The sequence below is a fragment of the Strix uralensis genome, chromosome 6 (genome assembly GCF_047716275.1).
Source record: "Strix uralensis isolate ZFMK-TIS-50842 chromosome 6, bStrUra1, whole genome shotgun sequence".
In the NCBI taxonomy this organism is placed as follows: domain Eukaryota; kingdom Metazoa; phylum Chordata; class Aves; order Strigiformes; family Strigidae; genus Strix; species Strix uralensis.
The window spans coordinates 16,522,267-16,541,794 of NC_133977.1; the positions used below are offsets into that span (position 1 = coordinate 16,522,267).

The following is a 19,528-nucleotide window of genomic DNA, read 5'->3' on the forward strand; positions in this document are numbered from 1 at the left end:
GATTCACAAACCCGTTCCTGTCTTGTCCCTCCTTCAAGGCATTAGGTGTAAAACTGCCTTTTTTTTTGTTGTTGGGTGGTTGTGGGTTTTTTGTTACTGTTTTTGTCCAGCCTCTTCAATACTGGTGAATTATGGAGTTTTCTGGATTAAAATGTGAGGGTCTGCGCTACACAGATTTGTATGGGATTTTCCCCCTCTCCCAGGCAATCTTCAGTTTGTCTCTCAGGGTTTACTTCTGTAGCACATAGAGTCCTCTGCCATTCCCAGTATGATGGCAGCTGAAAACTGATGACGGTTTGATTTATTTTTTAATTGGTCAGTGACTGTTGTTCAAAGGCATTGAGGCCTTAGTTGTTTACCCACGTCCTTACCCTAGCCCTACAGTATTAATTCTATTTCTTCAGTGCTGTCCCTCTTTTATGGCAGCGGGCACTTGAGGATGCTGGCTTCAGCTGCTGCACACTATCCCCATTATTGCCACCTCACAACAGTGTTCTCTCTTTAATACTTACAGGAATTCTGCCAAAGGTTACAGTTTTCTACTGATTTAGTTAGGGTTTGCTATGATTATTTTTAAAGTGACACTGCACTATCTCCTGTTTAGCATACCTCATAATTTGGTCTATGTGATTTTTGCCATTGGGATCAATGAGGAAGGAAACAGCTTAAATTTTGTAACCTTGCCTGGGTGTAAGTTAGCAGTCTCTCTTGCATTACGTGTGAATGTCTGTGGAATGACTAGGTGGGGAAGAAAGCAAGGAAAGTGATACTTGTTCTTAATATGCTTCCATTGCTATTGTTTCATTCCCAAAGGACAATTTCTTGAGAGGGGACAGCTCCCGCAAAGTTCAGCACCAGCAGCAGAGGAAACCCAGGAAAAAAACAAAGCCACCTGCACTTACCAAAAAACATAAGAAGAAGAGAAGGCGAGGCCCACGCCGGCCCCAGAAACCCATTCCTCCTGCAGTGCCCCAAGGGAACCTCACCATGCCTGCTAGTGTCTCACTGCCAGTAGAGATGCCCCACATACGGTCAGTGGTAGCCCTGCCCCAGTTTGCCCACTGCTAGCTTGAACGTTGTCAATGAGCACTGTAGAAAGGTGTGATGGTGCTGTGCTGATCAGTGACTGGAGCAAGGCTAGAAACTGCATGTGACTTGAAAAAAAGGCCTTAGAGTGGGTCATTTCAGATTTGAGCGATTATTGGGTTTGATGGATAAAACATCTTGCTCCTGATGCTGCATCTTATGTATTTAATTAATAGGCTAAGTGTAAGCTTCCTAAAGAAACTTTCTAAAAGCATTTTTTTCCTAGATGATGGGGGGAAAAAAAAAGGTGTGGGGAAACACCCATTGTAGATGGATATGCATTCACAGTTGTCATTTAGAGGAATCTGAGTTGAGCACTTGGGGACTAATGGTGCTTTCTGTGCAGGAGCCCCTCCACACCAGAGCTGAGTGCCGATGAGCTGCCCGATGATATCGCCAATGAAATCACAGACATTCCACATGACTTGGAATTGAATCAGGAGGACTTCTCTGATGTCCTGCCGAGGTTGCCCGATGACTTGCAAGATTTTGATTTCTTTGAAGGTACCATTTTATTTTATTTTATATTAACATGAACACAGTCAGTGAACTGAAGAAGTGAGTGTTTCTAAAATGCATTTTGAGGGGTTGCCTGCTTTCCTACAGAGGTAATAAATTCTAGACAAGGAAGTGTGCATTTCCTCTATTATTTGTTTGTGAGCTCTGAAGTAAAGCAGACTTTAAGAAGGCTCGTGTGTGAGTTCTCTGCTTGCTCTTGTAATTACTGCTCTGAAAATCCTAATTGGTTTAGTATTTGAATAATTCATTTTACGTTTTTACTGCCTGTCAGTGTTGCAGTTTAATCAAGAGTATTCTCAGTAATGGCATCTTTCTGCCATCGAGTGGGGCTGGAATCACAGTCAATGTTGGCCTTTGATAAAAGGACAAGAGAGTGAGAATAAAATCTTTAAATACATTTTTGAAACTAGCTTTTGATCAGAACTGTGCCTGAATTTCTGGATTCTAAAGCTTAGTACCTATCACATACAACAAAGAAATTAGAACAGTTCAGAGTTGGGGTATGTTATTTCTTTGGTCGTTTTCTGATATGACGAAATGTCAGACTGTGTTTGAATTGAAATTAACCTAAATTATACTGACTGTGTAAATTTTAAGTCCATGCTGTAATGTCATAAGTAGAAGGGAGTTTGTAGACTATTTGTTATTGCAGCGTTGAAGAAAATCTTATTTAAGTGTTTCTACTTTAGGTCTAGTAAGTTTGGGAGGCATTTTGTATTGTAGTATGTGGAAGAGGATGGTGGAGAGAGGGGAGTTCCATTGAAGAGGAAGGTGTAATTCCTCATTTTTCTCACCTTGCTTACCTAGTGAACTGTGGTGAATGAAATTTTCTGTGTACTGCAAGCAATTCTGGAAGGTTATCATACACTGCAGCTCTGTACTGAACTGCTGTACAACTGTGTCCTTGGAGTGCCAGTGCCAGGCTCACGTGAGAGGAGCGCACTAACTTCTGGTGTCCCTGTTTCTGCAGGTAAAAATGGAGATCTCCTTCCGACTACAGAAGAGGCTGAAGAACTGGAACGGGCCCTACAGGCTGTAACTTCTCTTGAGTGCCTGAGTACCATTGGAGTACTTACACAGACAGATGGTGTGCCAGTTCAGGAGCTGTCAGATAGAGGGATAGGGGTGTTCTCTACAGGTGCTGGAGCTCCAGGAATGCAGTCCTTGAGTCGAGAGGTTAACACGGATCTGGGGGAGCTGTTGAATGGGCGTATAGTACATGATAATTTCTCCGGTCTGGAGCTGGATGAGAACTTGCTCCGTTCTGCTACCTTGTCCAACCCACCTACGCCCCTGGCAGGGCAGATCCAGGGGCAATTCTCAGCCCCAGCCAACGTCGGCCTTACTTCTGCCACTCTGATAAGCCAGAGTGGCCTTGGGGAGAGAGCCTTCCCAGGACAGTTTCATGGACTTCATGATGGCAGCCATGCCTCCCAGAGGCCCCACCCTGCCCAGCTGCTGAGCAAGGCAGATGACCTGATCACCTCACGACAGCAATACAGCAGTGACCATTCACACTCCTCACCCCATGGAAGCCATTATGATAGTGAGCATGTGCCGTCTCCCTACAGTGACCATATCACATCCCCTCACACCACATCCTTTTCTGGTGATAACTTGGCAGCTACCTTCTCAGCAGAGATGCCCATGATGGCACAGCACTTGCTCCCAACTCAGCTGGATGTGCCACTTAGTGGGGTGGTCAACCCCAGAACTCACTGGGGAAATCTTCCTGTCAATCTTGGGGACCCCTCTCCGTTTAGCAACCTTCTTGGTGCAGATGGACACCTCCTGTCCACCTCCCTGTCCACACCACCTACCACCTCGCACTCAGAGACCACACAGCCTGCCTTCGCCACTGTGACCCCCAACAGCTCCAGTGTGCTTCCGGGGTTACCGCAGACCAGTTTTAGTGGCATGGGTCCTGCCTCCGCTGAACTCATGGCCTCCACCTCCCCTAAACAACAGCTCCCTCAGTTCAGCGCAGCCTTCGGGCACCAGCTGAGCTCCCACAGTGGCATCCCCAAGGACCTGCAGCCCAGCCACAGCTCCATAGCTCCTCCCACGGGCTTCGCAGTGACCGGTGCCACCGCTACCAGTACCAATAATGCATCTGCGCCCTTCACCACCTCCAACTGAGCTTGTCTGCCTGGCTCTGTGCAGGTAGATGGGGGACCTGTGTTTTCTATCTTTCCTTTTTTCCTTTTTCTTTATTTTTTTCTGTCCTCCCTTCCCTTTTTTTTAAGAGGGGGTTGAGAAGAAAACCCCTGCTTCAGTACTGACCAGGGTTAGCCCTCTGTGAACCTTGCTGTAGCGTTCACATGTGCTTGTTACGCACCGGTGCTCATTTATTGCAGGCAGGTTCATCGTTCCCCAATAATTCCTTAAGGATACAGCACAGTTACTGGATGTAATTGATCTTAGCAGTAAGACCTAGAAATGGGAAGATACCTCAGATTACTGATGCATGTTACTGTTTCCTAGGGTTTGGATCAGTGCTTGCCATCCCATTAGCATCTGGTAGAAAGTTTTCCAGTGGGCAGAAGTCTCTTGATTTTTTTTTTTTTTTTTTTTAATTTACTTTTTTTCCAAAGGTAGCGTCTGGCATGGAAAACTTGGTTGCACACATTGATTTGAGAATGGTGCACTGAAGTCCTAAATCAAGATCATGGTTCAAGGATGAGTTTGGCAGTTTCTTAAAATAGTCTCTTGACCTCCTCTGTGTGCGTGTGTGTGTTTGGGGTGCAGGGAGCAGCAGTTCCTTTTCTTCTTTTGGTGAAGAAGTGGGAGTTGTCCCCTTCCAGAACTGGTCACTGTTCTTACTGCATGCTGATTTTTGGTTTTTTTTATTATGGTGATGTTTAATTCATTGAGCAGCAAGGGGATCAGTTGATTGATTGCCCAGAAATCTGAAGGCTGATGCAAAGTTAGCCCAGGGAAAAAAAGAAAAAAAACCAGAAGGATTGAAATAGATCATGCATGGATTAGTGAAGATTCCTGTGCAGAAATTCCCTCCCTTGCTGAATTACTGTGGCCTTGTAGCATTGATGATTTGCCTTTTCTGGTGTGGCTTTGTCCAGAACTCCTTGCCTGACAGGCTGACAGGTATTTCCCAGCTGATACTGGAAGAATTTGGTTGGTATTCTGCCCATCCACACAAGTCTAGGTCAGACGCTTTGGTAAGTTTCAAATGGATGCATTTCTCAAATTATGTCTAGCTACTGAGACTTTCTTGGATAGTTTTCCCCGCCCTGGGAGCCATATATTATTTTTGACGCTTGTAGGGTTTGATGCTCTGTATGGGAAGCTGAATGTATGTAAGGAACTAGCAGGTACTTATCAGCAGTTATGGCTAAACAAAAGACAAATCACTAAAGCAAAATTGAGGGATAGGAATTCCTTCTGTCTGCAGGACAGTTTTGCTTTTATTACCCACCTGCTAAAGGTAGTATTCAGACTCTTTGATAGTAATATCAGTTCTTAAAGAAATGAGTCCACTAGCTTTTAGACTTTTTTAATTTTATGTTTTTTAATTCAAGAGATAAATGCAGCAGAAATTCTGAGGTGTTTACTTGCATCTCTTTATCAGGAAGGGAAAAAAGGAATTTGCTTGTGACTTTATAGGTCTTACGCTTGCTACTGTACTCTGACTTTGACTATAAAAGTAGGTCCTACTTAATATAACAAGTCTCTACGCTTCTTGGTTTGTTTCTGAGATGCAGATGAGAGAGAATAGAAAATCCCACATTTCAGCCTCTTACTGTAGAAGACAGATTTCATTCTACCTTACAGTAAAATATCCTACCTGCATGTATTCTAGTCTAATTCAGGAAATTAAGAGATACCAAGCACATGTAATAGGGAGGCCTAATAAGTTGTTTGAGCAAGGGATCATTGAACGAAGTTTAGTTGCTATAGAAATTCATTTTGTTAGCAGTCAGGCCCGCACCAAAATCTCTGACCCAAACCTCTCCTTCCATCTTGCTAAGGAACAGAATTTAAATGGGATAGGTCTTGTGTCTTCTTACTGTTGTAGCAATCACAGTATCCCTCTTTTCTTGAAAGATTTGTCCTCCTTAAATATAAAGGAGTATGGATGATGCATATGTCCTTTTCTGAAATTGCAAGTGTATGTGGGTGGAGGAAACAAAAATGATTTTCATGCTTCTGTTGTTATGAAGTCCTTATTTCATACTTGGTAAAATAGATCTTAATAATATAAGCCGAATATTTTTAAGTGGTGATTTAAATATGTTTGTAACATTTAAATGTTTTTAAATCATGTAAAAAGTTGAATTGAAGCCTATGAAATCCTGCTTGTGATTGTCCTGCTGATTGAGAAATGCCCAGTGGTATTGTGAAATGAGGCAAATCTGACAAGGCGTTTATTTATTTTTGTATTATGTTCCCCATACTTTGTTGAGGAGACACTGTTTGATTTGCAAATGATTTTAGTTGTGTCCACATAACCTCTTCAATGTGTTTGGATGACTGGCTGAAAAAGAGTGGAGAACTAGTATACCAAACGGTCAATTCTTTAATCTGCTTGTGTATTCGTGTCATTTTAGAGGATGTTAATTTCTATAAATTGGTTTCAGGACCTTGGTCTTAAAATCATTCTTGTGCCCATCAAACTTTTTAATGAAGCTGTAGCTAGTGCAGAGTGTATTTGCCCCACATCACATTTCTCTTTCTTAGCAAATGCTGGAGGGGAAGGGAGGAGAAGAACTGAGAGCCAAGTTCTGCTTGATTGCATTGGTATAAATTACAGAGGAGCTCTTTGGTCTAAGATCACTGTGAGTTTGTACTAGTCTAACTCAGAACAGAACCCAGCTCCTAATCTGAGCATTGATTTAGACAGGGAATTTTAAAAGCTGTCAAAGCTATGTAGGTCCATAATTCCCATTTGAAATCAGTGGCTATTATGTACCTTCATTCCTTTAAGGCAGCCTAGGATATCAACTCTCTTCCCCGGCTTAGACTTCAATTTTTGTATATCCCTTGATGACTCTTCCTTAAAAAGTGACTACATAACATTTTTCAATGAGCAAACTAAGTTTGCAATAAAGCTGCACTTTTAAAAATAAACTTAAGTTTGTATACATTTGAAATAGGAATCCCTCTGTCCTGTCTGACACAGAGTTGTGAAATGGGCCACCACTCTTGCCTTTTCCTGGTTCACCTCATGTTTTTCCACTGCCACCGATTTCATGGTTACAGCTTACCAAGCAGTTACGGGTCTTGATCTTAGCTTTACAAGGTGGATCATTCCAGGTGGGCTTCTACACCCACACAACCTACTGACTTCAGTGAATCAGTGTCTTACTGTTGGATGTGAGATATCCAATCAGAGGTATGTGAAGCCAGAGATGTTTCACACCTTTTCCTCTGGGAACTACTGCAGGTCTGGTTAAGGTAGTCCTTGAGGCTGTTTTTTATGTGGTTTCTGAGTAGAATCCATGCTCTCTTGCAAAGGTTTTTGAGTATCATCTCCTCATATAGCAATTAGCACTCTAATCACCCTTTCACCAAAGAGCCAGTGTAGCAATTTCAGTCCATTGATTTGAGATGGTCAATACCTGTCATGCCCTTTACATGTTAACAAATGGAATAAAACTAGTTGAACCTAAAAGTTAATTTCTTTACATAAGATTTGAGTTTTAAAGAATTGAAAAATTAGACTTAGAATAAAATACCAGTAACATAATTTTTGGTAGTAATAGCACCTCAATTAGTCCTTGTACAAAAGTACTTAACACAAGATGAACTTTGACAGTGTACAGAGGCTCATCAGGAACAGCCTCATGCTGGCCTGGTGTGTAGGGCATTCTGTAAGACATGCTTTGATGTTTCCTTTCACTTAGCAAGACTACACCAACTTTGAGGGGAGCCATATGCACTTAGATACCTCAAAGTTGATTTGTTCTTTGGCCTTGTAATTACTATGATACAAGAAGATGTATGCACAATGCAAAAAGATGGGAAAGATACATCATTTTGTCTCCTCCTGCGTTCCAGTTCTTCCAGGTTCTTGTTTAGTTCCCTTCTCGTTAGTATCATGCATCTCTCTATGGTTGGGCATAAAGGCTTTAAATTGATAATGCTGAGAGGTAGCACAGTTGCAAGTCTGCCTCACACTGTGGAGAAGACCGAAACAGCTAGATTTCTCACTTCTTTCAGCAGGTTAGCGAAATGAGGGTTTGCAGTTCTCATTTGGAAAGCATTGGAAGGCCCCGAGAAGTTTATCACCTGCTAGGCAAAAATCAGAGATACGGTATTAGAAGTACAAATGCAAGCAAAAAAAGGTGAAAGGAGAGTCATCCATAATAGCAAAGAGAAGCCAAGGGAAGTGGCTTTTTTTTTCTTCTTTTCTTTTTTTGTTTTTGTTAGAGGGAGATGGGTATTGAAAAATTGGGAAGTTCTAATGTGAGCTGTTAGGCACAGTGTGATGCCACTGGCTTCAGGGGCATGGCCAAGGTGAAGGCCCTAGGATTGAACCTGCAAGCCAGTAGCTAAATTCAGTTTGAAGGTTCATTTTGCTGTAACCACATCTAAATACAGTCTGGGATTGAATCTGCCGGGAAAGAAGTCTCACGAAGGAGCACAATAAACAGTGGACAGATGTCTTCCCTGAGAAGCTGGCCCTGGTGGTTACATACATGTGTTGTTAGTCCGCTTCTGAACTCCAGTTCCTCCCTGAGCTCCTGCATCATCGTGGCTGCTGCGTTTCCCTGTAGGCATCAGCAGGGCTCCAGAGGTATTTCTCTCTGTCTTTGTGCTGCAGTGAGCTGAATCCACTTGTGAATTCTCCAAACAGTATGAGCCTTTGGGCAGGGAGGGGGGAAATTTTAGAAGAGACAGCTACCTGCAGTTGAATCTTTCAAGACTTGTAGGGTGCAGGGACGGTGACAGGAGGTGCTTTTAGCAGACAAACAATAGAAGACTTACCTGCAGTGATCTTCTGCAGTGAGGCATTTGTGTGGGTGTCTGGTGGGACATTTAGTTTTGCTTTTGTATTTTTACTACTGTGTGTGAAGGAGTCTCCTGTGCAGGCCTGTTGCAAGGTTCAGTGGTGGTGGAAATACTAACTGAAGGAATAGCTTTGGGCTAATGTGCTGACCAGATCTTTAGGTCTTTCTGGTCACAAGGTCTTTCTGATCTTTTGGGTAACATTTAATGATGGGGTGTTGTGGGCTGCTTCTCATACCCCCTTTATTTCCTTCCTCTACATTCTTCTTCAATCTTTCTTTTATTCTCCCATTCTCAGATACTTCTCCAATGTAAGTAATGCCAACTGGTAAGTCTTCCGTGGTCCTGAGCGAATCTGACCGTAAAATGAAAAGGAGGAGAGATTCCTGCAGTTCATAACATACGTTTTGGATGCTAGAACACCAGTGCAATAGATAAAAGTATTTCTCAGATCAGTGAGTAAGATGATGTTTCACAGCACGCTAATATGACATGAAGTAGATGCCAAGGGTACAACATTGATCATGGGAGTGCACACACTAGCAGTGAATGTGCAGACATTTTTAGCAAGTTCCTCTTTTGAGAATTGCATCACTAGAAAGTCACAAAGAAAAATTTAAATTATTCTTTTTAATATCCACAAGCCCAAATAAAAGTAAGGAGGTTTGATGAAAAAATCTACATTTGTATTCACTAAACTTAAGCTTGGGCTTTAGGAGAGGTCTGATCATGAGAGACCTTGGCTCTATCCGGTAAAGTTTTGGTTTTGTCTTTAAAACTACACAAAAACACTAGTTTTGTTGGGAAAGAAGAGTTTGGTGGAGGAGAAGGAGTCACAAAAGATGTGTCTTAAAACAATTTTGTCCCTCCTTGTCTTCAGCCTTTTTTTAAAAAAAAAACCCCACAATAGTGACCATTGTGAGAGCTTTTCCCTCTGCTGTTCTGCTACTTCTCATGGTTGTTGGGTTCTTTGCTTTCCCCTGTTTTATTCTACTTTCACATACTCCTTCTCTGACTACTATGGAATAAGGTAACATACTGGAACATGAAAGGAGAAAGTGGGCTTGGCCATAGGTTGACAGCAATAGTTGGAGGGTTTCTTTTTATGTCTCCTTGAAGTAAGTGTTGGCACCTCTTCACTCTACTCTGGCTCATAGAATTTGGTTTGGAAGTGAACAGGATGAGACTTGGGCTTTTGACCTTAAAACTGTACTTACTTGATGTAGAAAAATGCATTCTTCCTACTCCTTCCCCTTGCTAGTCCCCCAAACACACACAGAGTGGGATGTCCAGAGTACCCACCTATCGACTGCATACGCGTGTTGAACTTGGTCCAGTAATGCTAATCTTTTACCTGCTTTCTGTCGTTGTCAGCCAGTGCCCATGGAAGTGAACTCTGGATAGGTAACGTTCCCAGATATCCTCTGGAAAACTTTAACTTTGGTGCAGATTGCTCTGGTGTAGCTAACTGCGATGGGCTTGGCTTCTACCTTGGAGTGGACTGATTTACCCTGAAATGACTCTAACCTGCGTCTTAGAGTGTAGTTGGTTCCGGTGCAGATAGATTCATTCTGAAGTGATGGACAGTTTGATTCTCATGCAAAATAGCTACATCCTACCAGAAGGGGTTGAACCAGTTTCTCTGAACAGTGATGACCTTCACTGTACGGTTTTGGGTATGTCTCAGGGATTCCTTGTGGAAATAAGGGCAGTTAACAAAAAAAAAAAAGTAAATAGTTTTAAAAGTAAATAATAATTTAAGGTAGAGCGTCACCTAAGTGAGAGCGCAAGAAGGAGAAATCTTTGTTCAGTTTTATAGTCCACGGTGTCTGGCTTAGGGACTCTTTCTCTTCTCGGGGCTCTCATCTCAAATACAACATACAGAATCTTTTTCATCACGCTCAGCTTTAAACTTTTTATTTAAAGATACCCTTCCCCAATGAGCTTTCAGAATACTTATTGTAGATTTTAAGAGAAATGGTATATTAATTTATGCTATTAACATCACCTCATAAATTATAAGTTTTATACTAAAGCTGTATTGAGTGTAATGAATTATGTTGCATATGTGTTTTTAATAGCTATAAAATTATATACAAGCTTTTTTGGAAAAACAAACTAGTGAAGCACCTTTTTACACTGGATCTTTACCGTGTCAAGGTGTACAGCTATTCTTTGCTACCTTGCAGATATCTATATCTATATATAGATATATATATATAAATAAAATAAAATGGTATCCTGTATCAACAAGCATAGAACTCTTTTTAACCCTTATATTACTGTTCCTATAACTCTTTTTAAATTTTATTTTGAGTGTTACATTCTGCAATAATTTATCCGTGGTTTGTACCTATGATTAGAAATTTAGTTACAGGGTAAATAGATCAAATTAAAAAAATCCAACTACTGTAGCTGGAAGTTGTGAACTAAGTTTGTAAGACCTTTTCTTTTTTTAATGTATTTATTTCCAGTTAGCTCTGTGAGTTGGAAATTGAAAAGTCAGAACATTAGGAATCTACAGTGTCTTATTCAGGAATTTTTCCCCTCCTTTCCTCACAAAGGAATTCCCACTGTGACTTATAAATAGAATTAGACTGCTTGTGTGCATGTATGTATTATATATACACACAAAAAATATGCATTGGGGGGGATGTATGTGCGATACGAATGTGTATATTGTACGTAGGTCATAGTTTTGTAAAGAGAAAAGTAGTTGAGAGGTGATGGAATGTATTGTAGAAATGTGATTATTTAGTAGGGGGTTGTTATGTCCTCACTGTTGTATAAATAACTGATACTCTCTACTACATAATCTTCTGTTATAAGGCTAACTCTGATATCATGTCAATTTTACTGTTTTTTAAATGAGTTGCATTGAGCCCTGTTTAAAATGCCATGAAAATACCAAGCTCCCAAAGACAGCCTTTAAATAAAACAAATGGGGGGAGGAGGAGAGATGGGAGAAATGAGTGATGTTTTTCAGGAGAAATTGAAATGAGAAGGGTTGCATTTGGTGGGATGGGGAGGCATGGGAATTGCTGTATCTTTGCAAATTAATACCCAAATCTCCTATGGTCTGACTTGGAAAATGTTGTCCATCAGTGTACTTGTGTTTTCAAATTAGGTTGTAAGGGGCACTGTTTGTGGAGTGGTCTCCATTCTGTAAAAGGATCTTGTCTTCAAGTAGATTCTTTTCTTTCCTGAGGGTCTTTGTGTATATTAATTTTGCCCCAAAATTGCTGTTGTGAGATTGCAGAACAAAATACACTTTCAGTCCAGGGAGTTTCACTTGTGCTGTGAAATTCTGAATTTAATTATGGCCACTTAACTTTTTTTTTTTTTTTCATAATTGGAGAAGGAAGATTTCTTTATGGAAATTCTCACTTGAAATTGTGAGAAGTCAGAAACATTCTTACAGATTGGCTTACTCTTCATACTGTTCTATTTAGGCTGGAGAAGTAACCTAATTGTTATTTATTCATACAGTATCACTTTTAATGATGATGATCCTGGTGACTTTAAAAATCTGTTTAGAAAAGCAGAGCTTCCAGTATTGCACAGACATTTGAATTTTTTGAAGGCTTTTTTTAAGCAGTTGCAAATCAAATCTTAATTTTTCAATTTTTTTTTTTTTTATATCCCCCTCCCTATCAGTATGTTGATACCCCCCAGGCATCCCTCCCCCTTTCCCCCTCCCAGCAATTCGTTTCTGGCACATATGCATACAAGTGAAAGGGCAGGAAGGTGGAAGTTGTCAGAGGCCTTTCCTTCTGCTTATTTGGTGGTAATGGGAGTTAGCAGCATAAATCTTTATGCCTTTATGGGGAAGAATGGACCCATTTTTGTGTATACCTGTACAGAGAGATATATCTGTATATGAGATGTTGGTCGCACTTTGCTGAATGTGGAGTTGCCCTCATGATGTACAATAAATACGTATGAATGCAATCAATCTAAATCTATATATACATGCGTACAGATGTATAGATGGAATATACATTGTATCACACACATGTACATTAGTTGTAACATGAGTAAGTGTGTGAGCTAAAGAGAGAGACTATCCACATAACATATGTGTAACAGGTAAGCACTTGTGCCAAACAAGGTTGTATTAATTCTTCTGAGGGATTTGGATGACATCAGTGACTGATCTGAGCTTGGTCACCATTGATTTGTGTTACCTCAGTGCTCACAGTGGAGTTTCCTTGTACGTTTCTGCTTTTGTTTCTTCTATATTAATACTCATTGAGGCCTCTTGCAATGCCAACCTCTTCTGCTTCTCTGCTCCATTGCCTCATTCCAGCTCCTTGTCCCCGCATCTCTACAGTTTCTCTTGCTAGCAGCAATCGGCTTTAATGGCCCAATGCAGCTCTGCTTATGCCATAGGGGAATTCTCTCGGTGACTAGTGGCAGCTGAATTGGGCCCTGAGCACTTGCTTGAACTTATGCAGAATCCCTGCTATTCAGTTGTGCTTGAGTACGACTGCTGCGGCTGATTTGCAGATGAACACAAACTTTTCTTAGAACCTGATGCAAAGCTTCCTAGCATATTAAAAGGTTAACCCAGCATCGTATTTTAGAGGTAAACATTCAAGATGAGAAAAATGTGCCCACCTAAAACTGTCTTCAATTTTCAGCCCTGGGGAGAAAAAGAGAGTTTGGTTTGTGTTCCCTGTAATGCACGCAGAAGGCAGCCCTGTTCTGAGCAGTGGGGTTGTCATCAAACATATCGACAAACACAGCTCATTACATTTTACAATTAAACAGGTTTTAAAATGAGCTGCAGAGTTGACCATTAACATGCTAGCACTTTGCATCTAATTGTGTATCGAATAAACCTGCTTATGCAAGTAAATTGTTTTTTTAAGTATTTTATTTTCTGTTTTCTGGCTAAATGGAGCTTCTGTATCCTTTTAGCAGAAAGCAGCTGTCAGAAACCTGCTCAGTCACATTTAAGCACTGTTGAAACTCCTGGCTAACATAGGCTTCAGTTTCAATGGAGAATGCTGCTCCAGTTTGGTCTTCAAGCCGTATGTCATTCCACATTTTCAGTATGGATATGGCATGATTTTTCTTGGCCACAATTCAGCCATGGAATTTTGTCTTCCTTGTATTTCTATTAGAAAAAGGTAACTGGTGTACTGTTCCATCTGAGCTTTCATTCAATCATATACGACTATTTCTATAATACATATGTTCGGGCGTGTGTATGGGTATGTCTGTGTACTGTGTGTGTATAATACATATTTATACGCACACATATATTATGCTATTTCAGTTTATGTATGTGGAGAACATACCTGTTGGTTCTCTCCTGATATATACTCATGCATACGTATATTAAATATGTATATAGAGTGTAGATGTCCTGCATATACATGTGTATATGTTATGAACCTTGGTTAGCAATTTTTTTCCCACTTTTTGCAAATTGCTGTCCCTTATGACATATTTTCACTGAAGCTGCATTATATAGAAGAAATGGAGAAATGTGTTATCAAAGTTTTATTTTAAAAAGGAGACTCTTAATTATCTAAAGCCATTTGTAATTGTCTTTTGAATTTTTACTAGAAGGGTTGTTATTAAAAAAAAAAAAAAAAAATAGAAAAAACAAACCAAAAGCAAGCAGACAAGCCCTTACTCCCACCATAAATTAGATGGACATAAGAAAGAAATAGAAACACAAGTTTCTAAGTATTTATTTTCTTCTGGGGTTTCTGAGGCATACTGTAATTGCATTCTGTCCCATCCTCCCTTTTGTCCAATTATGATTAATGATTCATAGTTTCTTTTATGCAGCTTTTTCCCTCATTATTTTACTTTTGTCAATCATTGTTCACCTCCTACATTCAATAGTACTGATGTCACTAAGGAGATTTCATGTCCTTCTGTCCTTTTCAGGAGAAATACCAGTGCATCACTATTGTGTTACATTTTAACATACTTTGTGGAGGATGGATGTTTTTATTGAAGATGTCTGTAACAAGTCTTTAACTTATTTAATGTGAGAAGCCTTCATTGGAATCTATCATTTGTTTCCAGCGAGTTTCTGCAACTGTTTCACCAACATATTAAGTACTTCCCTTCTTATTTGATGCCTGAGGTTTTAAGGTTTGGGTTTATTGTTGTGGGTTTGGTTTTTGGTTTTTTTCCCTCCAGTTCCCCAAAATGTTTATGTGCAAGTGGAGCAAAACAGATGTCAGAATCTCAACCAATATCCTTTTTGCAGTTAAGGGTAAATATCCTGGATTTAATAAAGGAGAAGGTGGCAAATGGACAATCTGAAGTGCTTAGAGGCAATGCTTACTCTTTTTAAGGCTGTCTCAGAGAAGTTTGTGTTTGGTGTCATTTTAAAGGTAGCTTGATGACGCTTTGATATCAGAAACAGCCTTGTAACAAAGAGCCTCCTACAGTTGGTTGGCCACTAGAGTTTAAAATATAAACAAGTTGCAGTGGGAAAGCAAAGGTGAGGCAGTGTATTTTGAACCAGTGAATTGTAGCTTGCAAATGTACCTGATTTTGAAGTAACTGCATGGTAGCAAGGATTAGCAGTCTCTTACACCCTTTCCTTCTTCCCTCTCATCCCTGACACATGTGTTCAGCATACCGTACATTGGGAAAAATAAACAACTTACTCCAGCAAAGCTAAATCCACTTAATGACTGCTTAAAGGGAACATACAAACTTGCATTGCTGCATCCCGTCTCATGATATTAGCTGGAAGACTAGCTAATACGCACAAAAAGCCCAGTCCAGGTTGCTTCTGCAGATGTGTCGCTTTCGGAGAGTGCGGTGCATGGGGATGCCCGAGAAGAAGGGTCGCTTCCTACAGGGTCCCCGGCAGCAATAGCAACTCACACTACTGCTTCTAGTGCTGGAGGCTCACGGACAGCATTCCAGGGGCGGGTAGGAAAGCTCGCGTTTGTACTTTCCCTTTAAATAGGAAAGGTTGGCTCACATGTTCCTCATACTTCTCAATGAATGTACTGTATTACCATTTAAAAAAAAAATCAATGAAATGATAATAGATTGGTCTCCTTTTGTTATCTGGTCCTTGTTTAATTTGTTTAAGGGTTTTTGTATACAAAAGTTTACATTTTTATGTATATTTTTCTTGTGTAAAAACTGATGTAATATGTGTATAAAACACTGTATGTATTATCTGTATATAGTGTGACAAAATGATTTTCTTTCTTTCTTTTGGATGTATTAATAAATCTTGCTGTGAAGTAGCTGTGTTTACTATGATGAAACCCTCTTCTCCAACCCATTTTGCAAAGTCCGAGATGTATGAATATTGCCCAGGCTGAAATCTAATCCGTAGTGATTTCTTTTTTCTTCTAAAACATATCCTAAGTACAGTTATTAAACTGACCTTTGCTTAGATAGCTGTAGAGTCTGATTCTGCTCTTGCTTATTCTCTAATTCTCTTGCTTTCTAATGACATTAGCTAATTAGTTTTGCAAACAAACTGGGGTCTTCAATCTCAGTCCTGATTCTAATTATAGTGCTTTCTAGCTCTGGATCACTGGCCTGGAGACCAGATCTTCATCTTGTTTTCTGGTTTGAGTTCGCAGAGCTGTACTTGAAATATAATTTAAGGGGTATAGAATAGAATTTTGTCTTATGTTTTCCGAGATTAAAAAAAATATATACCTGCTTCATCACTGAAATTGGTAAGTTGGAGTTTGGTGTTATTTTGAGGATTAGCATGTGGATGAGAAACAATGGTTGCTGAGGTGCCGCGGGGCTCCGGGCAGCTCTCGGGCAGGATTGCGAGGCCAGGGCATGCATGTGGTGACTACCTGGATTGGTCAGACGCTGGCAATCACCACTGCCTTGTCCAGACACACAGCTGCGCACTGCAGAAAAGCTGCCGTTCCTGCCGCCTTGCTGCAGCTGGTGCAAACTAGCCTGCCTTGGCTGGCACGGAACTTCCAGTGCCGGGTTTGCTCTCTGAGAGTGGCTTTTCCACAGTACCTTGAAGGATGTCCTCTCTTTAGACAGAACTACGCCTTGGACGCTTTGCAGTAAGTAGATGGCTGCTGCATCTTTCTCTCACCATTTGTTTTGTGAAGTCTTCCCCTTTGCTTTCTGACATGAGGGTTATGTGCTTCAACAGGTGTTTGCTTTGCTAGTCTCCGTCTCCCAATGTGTTTGAGGTTGCGACTTGCAAGGGAAAAGCAGTTGTGTCCTAGGTGAGACCATCTTCCAGGTTCTGTTCTTCATAAGCAGTCTCACTTAATGCTGCCCTGATCATCAGAATAACTGTCAGCAGAGACTGATGAGAAGGAGGTTCAGTTAATTCAACTTTTTTTTTTTAATGAACAGTGGCCCAGCCATTCTAGACAGTGTAATTAGAGCAGCATTTCACAGTGCCTGGTTGTAATTCAGGCCAAGGGGTAAGCGGTGTCAGTGAATGATGTAGTCTTCCATGCTAACACATGCTGCAGAGGTTTCATGGCAAAGGATGAAACTGGTTTGTGCTTTAATACCTTGCCTTCCTAGGAGATGGGAGTACACTGAAAGTGCCACACCCAGACATTTGTCAGGACAGAGTGATGACAGAAAAGATTGGACACTTAAAAAGGGAGAGTGCAGCAGCTTAAGTTCAATGCAATATGGCTGGAGAAAATCTACCCCAAACTTGTCCATTCTAGGGAATTTTCAAGGTTATGGGCCTGAGGCATTTGGACCCTACAGGGGTAATAGTGACGAGGCAGTTCTGGGCTGTTACTGATGCAGTTCTGACTGTGCATGTGGATGTTGCAAAGCTGATCCTTCAAAGTGCTCTTAGGTAGCACTCAAAATGGTGAGAGGTGGAAGAATTGATTCTTAAGGAGAAAATAGTTGTTTAAAATCTGCTTTTAACAAAACAGCAAGAGCAAGTTGCTATCTGCTGTATGATTTGAGGCTGCAATGAGGAGTAAGAAGGTGGAAGTTAGGAAAATGGGGGCTGTTCCCTGGGGGTGACTCCCTGGCAGAAGCAGAGTTGCCTGGTCTGGTCCCAAGCTGGGCGTTCTCCAGTGTGGGCTTGATGAGAGATAGGCTGAGGCTCCTGTGCTGACTAAGGCAGGGACCAACTGAATCACCTGGGGTTTTTTTCCAGCATTTCCATGAACAACAAAGAAATGCTGCTCTTAGAAAATAATTGCATGGTTCTCAGTCTGAAACTTTACAAAAACAACTGGTCATTGTTCTAGTGCCACATTTCAAAACACAAATAGCTTTTGTTTGAAGTATCAATTCAGGAAGAATGTGGCACATCTTTCTTAGTATTTTAACAGTCCTCTAGAGCTCCAACAGTAGCCTTTTAATAGTTGGCAATTATTTTCTTGGGAAAGCTCATTTAGTTTGTACTTGAAAAGCAAGTGACGTTTTATTACAAGAGCAAGTGTTGCTCTCATATGCAGTGAAGCAATTGGAAGGAGAAACCTTTCTAAATTTAGGAGATGGCTCCCTGCAGAGGTGAAGACAACCTCTCTCTCTCCCTGCATAGTCACAGGCAATTGCCCCATCTGCAGGAAATAATGGGGGCCACCTTCCACACTCCTCCCTGGAGCCTATGCCCCAAGCACAGGGCTGGTATTCTGCAGCTGTCTGGTCTGGTTTGGAGATACAGGATGCTTGTTTTATGGGGCTAAGAGGTGATTGTTGCATTTACTGGCATGAGGTTCAGCCCAGGAATGGCTGCCTTGTTTTACTGCTGTTGCTAATTTATGACTTGTGGAAGGTGCCAGTGAAGAGTCTTTGTACCACTGAACCTAGTAAGACATTTGAAGTGTTGTGCTAAAAATATTGCTGAAAGCAAAGTAGCTTTGATATTCAGATGTGTTCTTGTGTTTCTGTAGGGGAACAGTGGTACAAACTTTATATGTCCGCAGCCAATAACTCCCTTGGCAGATGTCCTTAGGACCAAGAGGCTTGTGTGTCCTGTTCACCCCTCACACTGTGCTTGCAATGGCTGACGTAGCCTCCAGTGTAGTGCTGTAATGTGAACTCAGTTTGGCTCTGATGCCTGTTTCTGCTCAGCTTGTGCACCAGCTTAAGGTTCTTGCCTGTTTAAATTTAAAATTTAAAGCCTTTACTTTCATGCTATGCAACTCTGGGTGGAAGAAACTCCCTGTAACCAGCCAGCAACTGTCGCAGAGGCTCTTGCAAATATGATCTGTGGGACCCTTCCTCTACTGTGATGTCTGCCAGGTAGCTGACGACGGTTAGGCTGCTGATACAGATGTAAATGCTGTCATGCTGACCAATTTTCTCTCACAGCTCCCTTGGGTTCTGCAACCCCATGTTTCCTAGGAGGGTGTTATGGACTTCAGCCACTTCCAGCTTCCCCATTGCAGCCATGTTGGATGCAGCGGTGGCCCTTTGCAGCAGGTGAGAAAGTGCTGTGGTGAGACGGAGGGGAGAGGGTCTTCCCAGCTGCAGACTGGTGCTGTTGGCCTGTGCTGTGACCCTGGGGAGGGCAGTAAGGCTTGTGAGGAGCACAGCTGGCATCTGACGTGGCATCCTCTCTGTCTGTATAGTCCTTCATCAGAGCATCTGTGTGGTACCTGGTACAACAGGGTATGGCTCATGCTAAAAAGAACATCACAGATGTAAAAAAAATCTTGGTTTCTCTTAGGTTTTAAGTGTGTTAGAGCATTTTTCCTCAAGCTGTGGCTTTCTTGCACTGAGACTTTGCAGTGCTGAGGGTGGCAGCACTCATGAAGAAATGCATTGGGCCTGAACACCAGCTAAAGGGGTAGCAGCAACCCTGCCTCACCCAGCACGTGCCAAAGCATCAGCAAGAATATAGAGGCTGATTTATGTCAGATTTGGGCCAGTACTCTGCCAAAGTTTGATTTCAAGCTGTGAGTCTCAGTTACAATACCACCACATTGGCAGAGTTGGTTCATGTTTGTGCTGGTGGAATTTGTGCAGAACTGGACCCTGGAAGTGT

The 19,528-nt window shown here is 41.4% G+C and overlaps 1 protein-coding gene across 8 annotated transcripts in view; it reads left to right on the forward strand.

Annotated features, from left to right (window-relative positions):
- The window catches only part of INO80D (INO80 complex subunit D), a 49,664-nt gene extending 30,744 nt beyond the window's left edge, over positions 1-18,920 (forward strand). For 6 of the 8 annotated variants that reach the window (XM_074872975.1, XM_074872973.1, XM_074872974.1 and 3 more), the window contains 3 exons: positions 814-1,031; positions 1,433-1,590; positions 2,576-15,812. In XM_074872975.1, the coding sequence (XP_074729076.1) occupies positions 814-1,031; positions 1,433-1,590; positions 2,576-3,744 (1,545 nt within the window). In that variant the 3' untranslated portion in view covers positions 3,745-15,812. Of the gene's footprint in view, positions 1-813; positions 1,032-1,432; positions 1,591-2,575; positions 15,813-18,852 lie in introns of those variants that run through there. The other 2 variants (XM_074872979.1, XM_074872978.1) reach the window with 2 other exon arrangements.
- Positions 18,921-19,528: the final 608 nt, after the last annotated feature.